General features: G+C 34.8%; 2 protein-coding genes across 2 annotated transcripts; one reads left to right on the top strand and one right to left on the bottom strand.

Annotated features, from left to right (window-relative positions):
* The first annotated feature begins 4,308 nt into the window (after positions 1-4,308).
* LOC131655771 (protein MIZU-KUSSEI 1-like) lies at positions 4,309-5,156 on the top strand. The gene has a single exon (XM_058925579.1). It carries the CDS (start codon positions 4,327-4,329, stop codon positions 5,044-5,046), a length of 720 nt encoding a protein of 239 aa, XP_058781562.1. The 5' UTR covers positions 4,309-4,326; the 3' UTR covers positions 5,047-5,156.
* Positions 5,157-8,711: 3,555 nt separating this feature from the next.
* Positions 8,712-13,482, bottom strand: LOC131655770 (probable glucan 1,3-beta-glucosidase A). Its single transcript, XM_058925578.1, has 10 exons — positions 13,132-13,482; positions 12,936-13,051; positions 11,871-11,990; positions 11,341-11,526; positions 10,954-11,112; positions 10,664-10,833; positions 10,414-10,569; positions 9,946-10,298; positions 9,626-9,805; positions 8,712-9,554 (listed from the first exon to the last, which is right to left on the bottom strand). Exons 1-10 carry the CDS (start codon positions 13,205-13,207, stop codon positions 9,472-9,474), a joined length of 1,599 nt encoding a protein of 532 aa, XP_058781561.1. The 5' UTR covers positions 13,208-13,482; the 3' UTR covers positions 8,712-9,471.
* Positions 13,483-14,279: the final 797 nt, after the last annotated feature.

The raw sequence follows: 14,279 nt of genomic DNA, 5'->3' as shown, positions 1-14,279 counted from the left end.
ATCAATTTTATTTTGGCTTCGCATAGCATGCTTGACTCAAAAGTTATTTTCACATGAACATATATGCGAGTCTATGCACTTTTAACCCTACATGAAAAAATATGTTTTCTTTTTGGAGGAGTAGGGTCTTATAATTGAGATAAAGTGCACACTCAGGGTTGAGTTTGTCGTGTATCAACATGCGTATTGTTTGGTAATTTGAAGTTTAAATTATCGTCCAAAATATATAAACTAATCATTAGATGATGGTGGATTGTTATGTTGTCGTACGGAAATCTTCTTCATTGATTAGTTTGTTCTCTCAATCATAGAAAACAATTGCTTATCATCAATTGATAGCAAATTATTGACATAATTTTTATTGTTGTGGTTGCCTTACAATGATTCCACAGAACAAAAAATATTAGAATAAAGCAAGCAGTGGTAAGCAGGGCAATATATGAGAAACAGATTGGTTGCACTATTTCAATTAAACTAATCGACAATAGATTCTTTGAAAAAGTGGAGCCATGACCATGAAGTCAAGAGTGGACCATAAAAAAAATAAGATTGAGAAGTTATAATGGTATTGTGTTCCAGGCCATTTGGAAAACTAATGAATAAAGACTCAACCATGGATTCAATACAAAAATGTAGACAACAAGTAGAAACCTCACCCAAGCATGAAGTATGTGATCTCGAGTTTCGACTAGGACCTATCGCCTACCGTCAGACTCAATCGAACAGTGATCCACATAATATGCCGGGTTGAACGGAGCAGTTTTAAGTTTTAACCGCTCATTCTATATAAGCTTAATACCCGTAGATTGCAGGTATCTTTTCACTTTGACTCTAAATTATTTTTCGAATACTTCACTGACTCGGACGTTGGAGTGCTAACCTTGTATTCGCCCCATGTTCCACCATATCAAAAACATCCACCATTGAATCAAAAGATCTCGCCACGATCTTGTTCCCTATCCCTAATTTCATAACAGAACAATATGGATTTAAGAAGCTTACAACATTTTTATTGAAATAATCTCCTCCAAGTCACCCTTGCTATTAACCAATCAATTTTTTAAACTAACATGTGTCAACTCAACTTAGTTGGTGGTTGTATTCCTAAGATGTCGGACATTATCAGTCCACGCACAAACAACCTTCTCCTTCATCTTATCAAGAATGGTGCTTTCAACATATTTCAATAAATCAGGATACTTTTCGCATACTTTCCGAAATTGAATGACGGAATCAGCATATAATTCTTTTGTCGAAGAATTTACAATGCGACTCAATGCATCCATTATTTGTTCAACAATCACACTGGGCTTCACCGATTTTCCACCTTCGGTCTATACTTGTTTCGTCCCTACCATGGGTTTAACCTTACTTCTCACATTACATGTTATGTGATATCAACAAAGTAATGCATTAGAAGAAGGAAATACATTTGCCACCGCATTCATCAATGCGCTATCGCGGTCTGTAACAATCACCATAGGCATCTCGACTTGTTCCTTCCAAAGTGACCGACACACCTCTGATACTCACCTAAAATTATCCTCTTTTTCACACTCCAAAAAAGCAAAAGTATGTCTTCTCGGTGGATGTAACACCTATCATCTCAAATAAAGGAAGATTATACTTGTTGGTCTTGTAGGTAGAATTGAGAAGGAGCACTGTCGGGAACGTGTTGAACAACTTTATCGAATCCGGATGAGTCCAAAAAATATCCCAGACCGTAACCCCTTCGTCGCAAGTTCTGTATCGCGTCACGTATTTGTTATCATCCAACAATTTCAACAGTTGTTGTATCTCACTTCTATCTCCCCTAACCGCCTTATTATTGCGGTACTGGATGTTATACACTTTCATTATATTTGATACGTTGTCAGATTTCTTCCGTTTCAATTTGACAAGTATATTTTTTGGTTGGACAAGATTCAAGGACATGTCACTAATACATGTCTTTTCTTCCGGAACGAGCCGACATACACTAGGATGACCTTGTAATTTTGCGCACAAGTCATGGTTATGCAAGCCACAAATAACACTAAATTTTCACTTCTTGGTAGCCAACATGTAACCACGAATATTAAATGGACACTTGCATTTTCTAGTACCTGTGTCGTCTCTTTTAAACTTTCTTAGAGGAGGATGATATTTCCCGCTTCTTTCACACAACATTGTTACGAACGTGTTTCTTCTTGTCGTACCATTATTCGATCTTCCTATTACCACACCAAAACCAAGGTTAGTTGCATTCCTGCGAATCCATGTGAGCATGCTATCACGATCATCAAACTCTTGCTTGTTACTAAAGTCAACGCCAACATCGGCCGCCTATATGACTACCCCTTCAACCTTCGGTGAAACATTGACTCAAGAAACTAATTCTCTTGAGATATTATCGGGGTGCACCATACCTATTTGTAAACAATAACACAAATAACACAAAATCACAAGACTGCTGGAAAAAATAACCTAGACACGTTCCGTAGATGCACCTCCGGAACGTGTTCATCTTCAAAACGGTCCTAGATGTACCTACGGAAGCAACGTTACTTTTTTTGACAGAAAATTGACGCATAATGTGAGCAATGCAATGGACAAAGATGATTATTTACCTGAAATTAAGTCTTCTCTTGCTCATTTTGATTTGTTGCACCAAAAAGTTGGAGTTTTAGAGTGAAAAATGATATTGATGATGTAGGGTTTTTAGGTTGTGGAGAGGTGAGTATTGAAGAAGAAATGTAACAATGGGGGAGATATCATGTTGGTTCAAAATATATCTGATACTTCCATAGGTGCATCTACGGAACATTCTAACACTAAGCCATTACATAGATGTACCTACGGAATATTCTCTGAACTGAATTAATTTGTCATTTCTCCAACATTCACTAGTTTAGAATATTTCCATAGATGCACCTCTGAAAAAATTCAACTTTTGACCCAAAAAAAAGTGTTTCTGGATGTGCATCTACGGAAGCAAGTGGCATATTTCAAATTTTACCAGGTGCATAAGAGAATCAAAGGGTGTAATGAGATATTCTCTTGTTTTTTTGGTAAACTTTGACAGACACAAGTTTTAACGTTATTGTGACGGATATAATTTTATTTACCACTTTTAAACAGTATTTTAAAAATCCGACCAAACCGGCCAATCGGACCGGGAATCGGAGGGGTCACCGGTCTGTTTTGATTGTTGGACCAAATATGCTATTAAACAGGTGAGAATATGTCAAAACTGGAAAAAACCAATGAACCAATTGTTTTAGAAAACCGGTGGTTCAAATGCATGCTTTTTTTTCTGCATAAAACAACGTCACTTTCATGATTTTTTTAAAATATAATTAGACTTTATTCAAACCTTATTTGGAACAACTTTTCCCCTGTTTGCAATTAGACCTGATTTAAATTTATATTTTGTATTATTTTGTTGTGGATGGTGATTATATTTTGAATTTGAATGTAAAGAATAAACATGTATAATTATGATATTTTAAAATTTTAAAATTTTGTGGATGTTGTGATATTTTTTAGAGACTAAGTCATCTGGTTCGACCGATTTAATAAATATATAGTTTTGCAATAGAGACCGGTTTATTCAACCGAGTTATCCGGTTTAATCTGATTTAGTCATGCGGTTCAACCAGTGACCCAATGGTTCAATCAATGACCCAGTACCCTTACCGGTTTTTAAAACACTGATATTTAGAATTTGAATGTAAAGAATAAACATGTCAAATTATGATATTTTGATATTTTAAAATTTTGTAGGTGTTGTGATATTTTTTAGAGACCGAGTCATTTGGTTCGACCGATTTAATAAATATATAGTGTTACAATAGAGATTAGTTTATTCAACCGAGTTATCTGATTTAATCTAATTTAGTTATGCAGTTCGATCAGTGACTCAATGATTCAACCGATGAACCAGTAACCCAGTACTCTCCCCGATTTGAAGATCGGTCCGATTTTTAAAACACCACTTTTAACCTTTATGAGTAATTGAGATTATTCCGTTCTATTCTTTTTTTTGGTAGACTTTGATAGAACGGGCATGTCCCATTTTTCATCTCTAATTATCACTCTAGAAGATAGCACCATTGATGATCCAAAGCTACCACTTGTCATAATTATAAAAATATATTAAAGTGCAAAAAAACAATTTAAAAACTTTCATAATTTAGAAAAGGTTATAACTATTATACAGTTTCTCAAATATTTATTTCCAATTAAGTGCTTCTTAACATCACCCTACAGATATTGTACTATATAAACTGTCCCCAAACCATACACAAGACCAGGTGCAAACCAAAGAAAGAAACCTCAAAACCCATGGCCTACATCACCAAGCTTGATGTTGGCACCACCATGACCTCAGTAGATTGCCAGAAACAAGTTCGTTCATGGAGGCTACTACGCTCACTCATTCAACTACTAATCCCCACTTGCAACTGCACCTTAGTAGAACAAGAACAAGAACAAAACTACAACAACAATTCAATAAACCGTCACAAAAAATATCCATCATCATCACATTCACTCATTCCCTCTACAACAATCACCGGCACAATCTTCGGATACCGTAAAGGAAAAGTAAGTTTCTGCATCCAATCCAGCCCCAACTCCACCAACCCAATTCTTCTCCTAGAACTAGCTATCCCAACAAGTGTCTTAGCAAAGGAAATGAGAGGAGGAACTCTAAGAATTGTGCTTGAAAGTGTCACTTCAGGCTCTTGCAGTAACAGTAACAATCTGTTTTCAACTCCTCTTTGGATTATGTACTGTAATGGACGAAAAGTTGGGTATGCTGTTAAGCGTAAGCCTTCGAGAAGTGACATCGAAGCATTGAGTTTGATGCGTTGCGTTTCTGTGGGTACTGGTGTGATAAACGGAAAGGAGGGTTGTAAAGAAGATGATCAGCTTATGTTTCTTAGAGCTAACTTTCAAAGGGTTAGTGGTTCATCTAAAAATGAGTGTGAATCTTTTCATTTGATTGATCCTGAAGGAAGCATTGGCCAAGAACTTAGTATTTTCTTTTTTCAATCAAGGTGAAGAAATCATGGCTAGTACTTGTTTTTCTTTTTGTAAGTAGATAAGTTTCAATCATTCAACATGATTAATTTAGTATACCTTTTTGAGCTGTGCCAAGCTATTGTGGTTAACCATAACATTGGCACTGCTTTATAGTACTTGTTTAATAAGTTTAATTTATTGTTGTTTTTGAAAATTAATTCCATGTGAATTTTAATTTTTGCTTATGTACCTATTCTCCATGGATGCTATCTCCAGTCAAATATACTTTGATTCATCTTTGATAACTATTGCCAAAAGACTTATATGATATGTCTAAAATGATTGGTCAGTGTTCTCAAATGTGTTAACCTTTTCATTCCCATGCTATAGCACGAAAACTTAGAAATCATTGTGAATTTTTTAATGGGAAAAAGGTAAATTCCACTTTAATGTAAAATTGAAATGTTAAATTTTTTTTTTTGATATGTAGAAGAAAAAAAAAACAATAATAATTAAAATAAATAATGATAATTAAAATAAATGACCATCTAAATTGATAACTCTATGCAATAAGATATTAATTTTACTTGCTACAAGACAATAAAGTAAAAACACTAAACACAATAATTTATTTATTTAGTTCGATCAAACGATCTATTTTAGGAAGAGAACAATTATTCGATTTACTATATTTTCAAGAGTTGTTACAAAAAATTATAAATGAGTTAAAAAATAATTATTCGAGTTCCCAAGAACAAACAATTTTTTCTACACAAGTAATATCTCCAACTCTCTATATATGAATCACACAAATCCAAAGTGTTTCTTAATCCTCTTAGATACATCCAAAGGTTTCTCTCAACCTGTGTCTCTCTAAGTTTTTCCTTATTAGGACTGTCACATGTTCTCTTTGTCTTCGAATGTACAGTTCTAAAGGTTGTGTTAGTAAGAATACAAGAGATGCATATTTATAATTGATGAAATCGAGTGAATTCATAACAAGCCTAAAACTCAGCCCATTAACAAACATATCCACAAAACAAAACAAAGAAGCCCAAAATACGCGAACCGAGAAATTTGGCCTCAAACTCCGACATGCCAAAATGCATGCCATAATCAAACTCATTATTGTGTTACTGCTACCAGCTCTGCTTCAAGCTGATTTCTTATTTTTGCAATATCAAAACATGTTTCCTTTGTCTTCATCACTTAAGGTTTTAAGGCATATTTTAACATCTCCACCATGACTTAAAACTGTAGTAATATCAATTTACCCGTCAACCACTTTGATGCTATCTTTTAATTCAACATTAATTGAACAATTTTTATCAAGTTCAAGTCTTGCTTAAACCTTGATCTTGACATAGTTATTAAAAGTTTCATCCCTAGGTCTTTACTATTCTTCCCTTGATGAGACATGTTGAAAGTAATTAATTTCCTATTGATGAATTTTGATCTTCTAGGTTTCACTCCCAACAACCCATAATTCTTCCTACCTCTTAGATAGTCATTGAAGACACAATCTATAACTTTACCATCAAGTTGAATGAGCTTGATTTGTACCATATGCAAACCTTTGACTATCTTTAAAATAATGTAAGTTATAGTCTTCCTACTACAAACATCCATAAGTGTTTGGAAGTTTATTCTTGTAGGTGAACGTCTGTCAACTGGGTAAGTTGTTTTATAACCAGCGTTATCCTAGAAACTCAATCAAAATTCATCGTTCACATGCATTTTTAACCCCTGTTTTATGCAAAACTCATTAAAATGCTCTGAAATAACTTTCAAGCATTAAACAAGCCTTGACTTCAAATCACATAGCTTCTTCTAGTTATGAAAGTCTTCACTAGTGGATGATGAATGAACAACAACATTGAAACCTTATAAAATATAAAAACCACACATTTTAAATCTTTTAGCTATAGTCACTTCACAATGCAATGTCTTCTACGCCCCATATTCAATTATAGTGCAATAGCCTTGATCATTAAACATGTTTTTGGATAAAAAACTTAAGCTATATAACATACCTTCCATTAACTGTAAAGAATAAACTTTCAATCATCAAACATTTTAAGTCTGGTCGTACCAATTCCATGAACCTTGCAAGCCTTATTGTCACCAGGAGTACTATTTCACCTTGCTCCAACTTCCAAGTCTTAAATTTTGTTTTCTTGAACAGATGTGATTAAAGAAACTTGAGTCAATTACCCAACCCTTTTTCAGTATTCAAACATGTCACTAAAACTAATGCATCAACACTCTGAAAAATATCCTCAATTAGAGACAACTACAATCTGAACAAAATCACTATTGCCCTCTTACCGGGACAAACCCTTATGAAGTGTCTGGTTTTCTGACAAGTGAAGCGTTTTACCCTTAACTTGTCAAACCTCTTTGATTTAGACATGCCTATACGCTCACTTACTCCTCTTAAGACACTTAAATCTTCACCATTATCGTCAATCTTTAAATCTTTCTCCTTTGAAAGTTCTTTTGATATTACAATCGTTTGGACTTCATCCAAAATTATAGTACAATCCTTACCATAAATAAGTTCATCCTTAAAGTGTTCAAAGGATATAGGTAATGAGTTCAACAAAAATAGAGTTTTGTCGTCATCTTTAATCTTCACCTAAATATTCTCAATATCATCAATAATTTTATGAAATTCTATCAACTACTCCATTATGGGTTTGTTCTCTATCGTTCATAATGAATAGAGTTGTTGTTTCAAGCACAACATGTGAGCCCAAGACTTGATCATATACAATGATTCAAGTTTTTCCCACATCGAAGCCATTGTTTCTGCTAGGAGACTTCCCTTAGAAATGTATTCTAGAGGCACAAGATAATGGCACTTTTGACCTTATCTACCATCTCGGTCTTTTCTGCTTGTGTTAGGTGTGCAGGGATGTCTCACCATTCAATGCTTCAATACATTTCTCTTGAGTTAAGATTGCTTGCGTCTTCACTTTTCACAACCAAAAATCATTGTCCCCAGAAAACCTCTCGATCTTCTATTTATAATCCATGGTGCTCACTTATAAACAAAACCTTTTGCTCCACGGTGGGTACCCCTTGTTGCAAATTTGATAGAATAATTAAAAATTATTTCAAAAGAACTATGCAGAGTTCACTCGCACCAAGAAATTTGATGTGAGGCGACAAAGAACAATGACAAACAAAATAAATTACCTTTAGAAAAAATAACTCTATGCAATAAGACAACAATTTAACTTGGCAGATGAAGATAAAATACAAGAATCACAATAACTTGTTTATCCAATTCGATCAAAAGATCTCCTATCAGAGAAGAGAGGATCTCTATCTCTAATATACTATACTTCCAATAGTTGCTACATAAGATTACAAATTAAATGCGAGTTATAAGGAAATAGTCACTCAAGTTCCCAAGAACAACCTTTATTTTCTACACAGATGTTTCTCAATATCTCCAATTCTTTATATATGAATCACACAAGCGCAAAGTGTTTAGAAGTGTTTCTCAATTTCTCCATCTCTCTATATATAAATCACACAAGTCCAAAATATTTAGAAGTGTTTCTCAATTCTCCATCTCTCTATATATAAATCACACGAGTCTAAAATATTTAGAAATATTTCTCAATCCCCTTAGATAAAAGTTTTTTTTTTTTCAACCATTGTCTCTCGAAATTTTCCCTTATTAGGATTGTCACCTTTTCCCTTTGTCTTCAGTTGTAAAGTTCTGAAAGTTGTGATAGCAAGAATACAAGAGATACATATCGATAACGGCTAAAACCCAACAGATTCATGACAAACTCAAAACTCAACTCATGAACGAATGGATCCACGAATCAAAACAAAGAAATCCAAAATCAAAACCAAACTCATTGTCACACCGCCGCCGGCTCAATCTCCTAACTGATTTCTGATTATTTATTTTTAGTATTTGCAATATTTCTTTTCTATTCATCACTTAAGATTGTAAGATATACTTCTAACACTCTTTAAGAAAACACCTATTATATAAATGACTTGAATACTCTAAGTCCCTATACTGTTCCGAGTGCACTCCTCTTTTTCACGTTCTAAACACACTTGATTAGTCTTTCACATGTGTCTTTCCAAGAGTATGGTCATACTGGCTTTTACACATATCAATGCAACAAATAAATTTTAGTATGCTTTAGATTTTCTTAAAGAAACCGCCATGGTGCATTCATCTATTTGCATGGCACGAGTTATTTCAGACTCCTCATGTTGCATAAATTTCTATTTTGAATGATCCTGTAGTCCTATTTGAATAGACCATGTGTAATAATGACTTTGAATATCAACCAAACTTCTAAGTTTTATTCGAGTGTGTATGCATAAAAAAATGGTACATAACCTAAACTATTGCATTCTTCAACTTCAATTTTCCAGTAATGTGTACCAGGTGCCTCAAATATGCTATCAATCCAGGTAAGAGTTGTGTCACAAAAATTGAAGACAAAACCAGGTGAAAGCCAATCCAAACAATCCCAGAGTGTATATGTTTTGTTTTCTGGGGGAGTTACCTGCCAAACAAACAGCCATTTTGTTAAAAATATCATAAATATATCCGCAACCGCAACTTTATGCTTCTTACCAAATTGAAGATAGTTTTTCCTAATGTTCCATTCAAAATCCCAGTGCTCCCTATCATTCTTTATAGTCCAATAACACCAACCAAACGACACTGCATTATACACATCTAACTGTGCCTTTCCAAACTCCAGATAATCTGTTTGGGATCCGCTCGCCACATTCCACTCATTCACCCACTCTCCTGAAACCACGGTTACCGATTTGAGGTTAAAAGTTGTGAATCATCTAATGCATTCAACAACTATTATGAAGTTGATTGAGGTTTAAAATTGTGAAGCGTCTAATGCAACTTCAGGCAAACAGAAAGGAGAATTGTCCTACCTATAAAAACTAGTGGGCCGTTTGAATTGTTGAAGGCCTGCAACATATCTTCCCTACTTTTGTATATGTATTGTATATTATCCCGGGCACTCATATTAACAAAGAATGCGTCAAAAAGGTTGTAGAAATGCAAATCCAAAACTAAATTGGTGGATCCTATGTTGGCTTGATAAAGCTCCAAAGGATCTGCGTTGCCAATTCGCTGGCACACTATCACATAAGCCGACGACGAGTATTTACGAACAATTTGATACCCTTGCTTGTAGTAGGAAACTAAAATATCTAACGAAACTGTGCCAGCGGATGGTTCATTCAAAAGTTCAATTCCAAGCAAGGCAGGATGCTTCGCATATCTGGAAATGAGAAAGTCTATTCAGTAAAAGAGCCGAATTCAACATATTTACTGATTCTATGTTCTAACACGAATTGTGTTCAACAGATAAAATTGTGAAAAGGAAATAACTTTACCGAGAAATTAAAAACTCGATAACATGTAATGACTTTGAAATGTAATCAGGAGAAGTTGGCCATCCTGTAAATCCATCCCTGCTTGCACTATGTTCCATCCCATTTTGTGAACCAGGAGCAGCGTGAAGGTCAATTATGCATTTTATATCATATTCTCTGAAACATAATATTTAGGCATACTGTTACGGAAAAACAAAGTTTCAATTGCGACAAAAACAATGAAGATACATAAGGAGAAATTAAGACCTACTGTGCCCATGAAAATGCATTATCTAGAGCTTCAAGACTTCCTCCAATAAATGGACTTGGAGGATCAGGATCAAAAGCAATCCACCACCCAACCGGAATCCTCACCGTATTTATTCCATGTTCATATAGAAATTTGAAATCCTCTATTGTAATAAAGCTATTTCTATGTCTCTGCAGTTACAGAAACCTCAACAATTAAATAGTAAACAAAATAACATTGTGTATGGCTCTCACTGAGAGAGAATATATTGCATAATTATATAGACAAATATTGACGATATAAAATTTTACCCTAAGAACATCTTCTGCGCTATCATGTCCATAACCATTTGCTAGCTGATAATCTCCATGAAGGTTATTTGATACAATTGTTATTTCAAATGTGGCTGAATTATCATCCCATCCCGGTGCCCCATGATAGTTTGCTGTGAGCTGATTTCCAGTTGTAACCTATAAAGATAGAGGTATAAGCATTAATGTGAAATGATTTGTAGAGAGACTAACATGATGGAGTGATTGATAAAAACACAGTGCATGCGTTTCAAAACACAATTGCTATACCTTTTTTTTTTTTCATTTTATTCTTGTTATGACAAAAGAATTCGGCACAACAACATCATCACGTTTTATATAGACCTAATCGAATTTTAAGTTAGTAGAAAGCTAAAGGACGAGTACCTGCAGATAGGGCCCGTTCTTTATTTTGATGTGAATCCTATTTTTCTCGTTTCGCTGAACTTCAAATGTCTCTGATGTTGAAGGCGATTTTGCTGTTGCAGAGACAGTGCAGCCTCCACCATCACATGTAAGGAATTGGCCTTGTGCGGTACGGAATTGAAATTCTGATTGTGATACTCTCCACAACTGCAACAGAAGAAATATATAATCTTTTACGAATGAAAGACTCACACATTGACTTGAATAGTTCCTTGCTGCATCAAGACAAGCATAGAGCCTTCAAAATTGTGGTAGTAAGTTGGAAAAAAGGACTGCGTTAACCTAGGTTGTTCAATTTCAGGGGGAAAATTTCTACTTCACAAATTTGAGGGACTAAACTGACCAACCCTTACAATTTCAAGGACTGAGTGATGTTTTACTCAAACACAACAATACTTCCAATTAGAATGATATTCAAGTTCACAATCAACAATGATTATGCAATCAACGATGAAAAGAAAATGAAAATAACAAGACAATTGACATCTTACCCTGAATGTTTCCCATGAAGATGGAGCATCCCTATCAACTGTCACATTCATTCCTCCCCCATCGTCTGCAGATACATATTTCTGTAATGTCACTGACTTAAACTGCACCTCTGTCCCATCCTACAATTTTTACGTATCATCAACACACTGATCATCAAGATAAGCTATGAAGCACGGACACCTCTAGGAGTAGGCGTGTCGCGGTGTCCGACACGCGTCGGTGTCCGACACTTGTATGACACCCGTACGACACCCGTACGACACGTGTCGGAAAAGTCAAACAAGTGTCGGAAAAATCAGACAAGTGTCCCCTAAAAAATGGTTTTTTTCTTTGCTTCGACACTCTTTTAATCAGTGTCCGACACTCGTATGACACTCATTCCACATATTTCCGACAACTCATACAAATATTTCAAACAAAAATTTGTTTTATTTCTTTGCTTCAACATACATTTATATATTTTTTGGACAAATCTCACACACATCTAAAAGAGTTAAACATGTATTGCAACAATGTTATCAATAGAGAATTTCAGACATTAATTTTGATCAATATATGGATAAATGAAACTCAAATATTAGCTTATATGTAGCGGTGTCGGTGTCGTATGTTTTCAACATTATCGGTGTCGGAGTGTCCGTGTCGTGTTGTGTCCCTGTGTCCGTGTCGGAGTCTGTGCTTCATAGAAGATAAGTCATTTTGGTCTCTCAATGTGTGAGACAGTGTCACTATAGAACAACTATAAAAGAAGTTAGTAAGAAAGATCTCGAGATTAATGATTTGGATAGAAGCATGATACTGGATATAGAACATTATGGCGCAAGTTGATCCATATAGCCGATCTCAGTTAGTGGGATAACTATAAGGCTTAATTGTTGTTGTTGTATCCTTGAATGTGTCTTCTATTAGTAATTTTGTGAGCCAGAATGGCTAACAGAAGACACACATGAGGATCAAATTGACCAACGAAAGACACATACAAAGCTCAAACAGAGTAACAAAAAGAACAAGATGTAATAAAGAATCTCACAGAAAAATGAGGAAACCAATGTAAATTAACTCACAAGCAAGTCTCCATTGGCAATGCCATCAAACAATGAGGGTTTAATCCAACCTTCAATAACCAGCCACCCACCTAAGTTCACTCCTCTAACTTTAGAATCTCCAAGTAACCCCTCCACTTGAAAGAAACAAGAAAAACCAACTCAACACATGTAACATTGTAATGAAATCTTTGAAGTTGAACAGAATTTAGCTTACCTGAATATACTCTAGAAGTGACGAGACAAAAACACAGTAAAAATGTGCATGCCCATTTGGTAAAAACAAGTTCCATCAAGAATGCGGGCTTCAAAAGCACCCAGAAAGCAAAAATGCGTAATCCATCTTAGGAAAAAGTGAAGCAAAACCTATGTACTAGAGTGAGCTCCAAAGCAAAAGAGTTAAAAATGGAGTGAATCTTTGCAATTCTTTCCTTATCACTCAGGTGATTGTGTTTAGGAATTGGTTCACTCAATTCATCAGTTACTGTTTCGGTTATGTTGAAAACCGCAGCCAATGAGGATGAAAGATAAAAGAAGCTTGTAGAGTGGGAAGAGTATAAAGATAAGAAGGAAAGTGTCTCAAAAGGGAAATTTTACATTTTACTTGTGGGGTTATGAAAAAGTGTTGAATATTTCGGTTAATAAAATGTTTATATTTAACTGGTTGGTGATTGACGTTATGTTTAGTTGGGAAAATTACGGTTCAATCCCGCAATCGCAATCGGGACTTATAATATAAATATGTAATGTGTTAGTGAGTTAATATGTAATGTGGGATTAATTATTTAATTTTAAAACATGTATAAAATAATATTTTAATAAGTTAATATTTGTAATATTAATATATATTAAGATGGAAATGAAGTTTGAATAACTCCTCTGAAACTAAAGCCATATAGAAAGAGCTACAATGTGAGATTATTCGATTCAATTGAATATGTCCTTTTTTGATTTGAAACGCGTTTTTTTATAATGATTTTCTCAGCCTCATACGAGACAAGGGAGGCATATACAATTAAATGTTATTCAATGGTCATATATCCAATTATCCGGTAATTAATGTGCTAAGGAGACATGTTTGGGTATGCCAGTGTCACATGATAAATGTCCGTAAATGCTAGTCTAGGATATCCCGCACTTGAAGCAGTTTATATCGTGTCTAAGCTTGGAAGTAGATTATGTTCAACTCAAGCTTAGGCGCGGCCCTCCATCTTTGTGTTAAACTGACAATTTTGAGATGTTCACTCCCCTTAATCATGAGGCCTAGAGGGGCGAAGTGCTTAAGAGCAAAAGTGTCTGGACTAATTCAATCAAAATACTCAAGGATGCGTTTAATTATAATCATTTCAATTTTTTATGGTGTAC

The sequence above is a fragment of the Vicia villosa genome, linkage group LG3 (genome assembly GCF_029867415.1).
Source record: "Vicia villosa cultivar HV-30 ecotype Madison, WI linkage group LG3, Vvil1.0, whole genome shotgun sequence".
In the NCBI taxonomy this organism is placed as follows: Eukaryota; Viridiplantae; Streptophyta; class Magnoliopsida; order Fabales; family Fabaceae; genus Vicia; species Vicia villosa.
The sequence above is the reverse complement of the archived record's forward strand: the minus strand, read 5'-3'. Positions and strand labels throughout refer to the sequence as shown.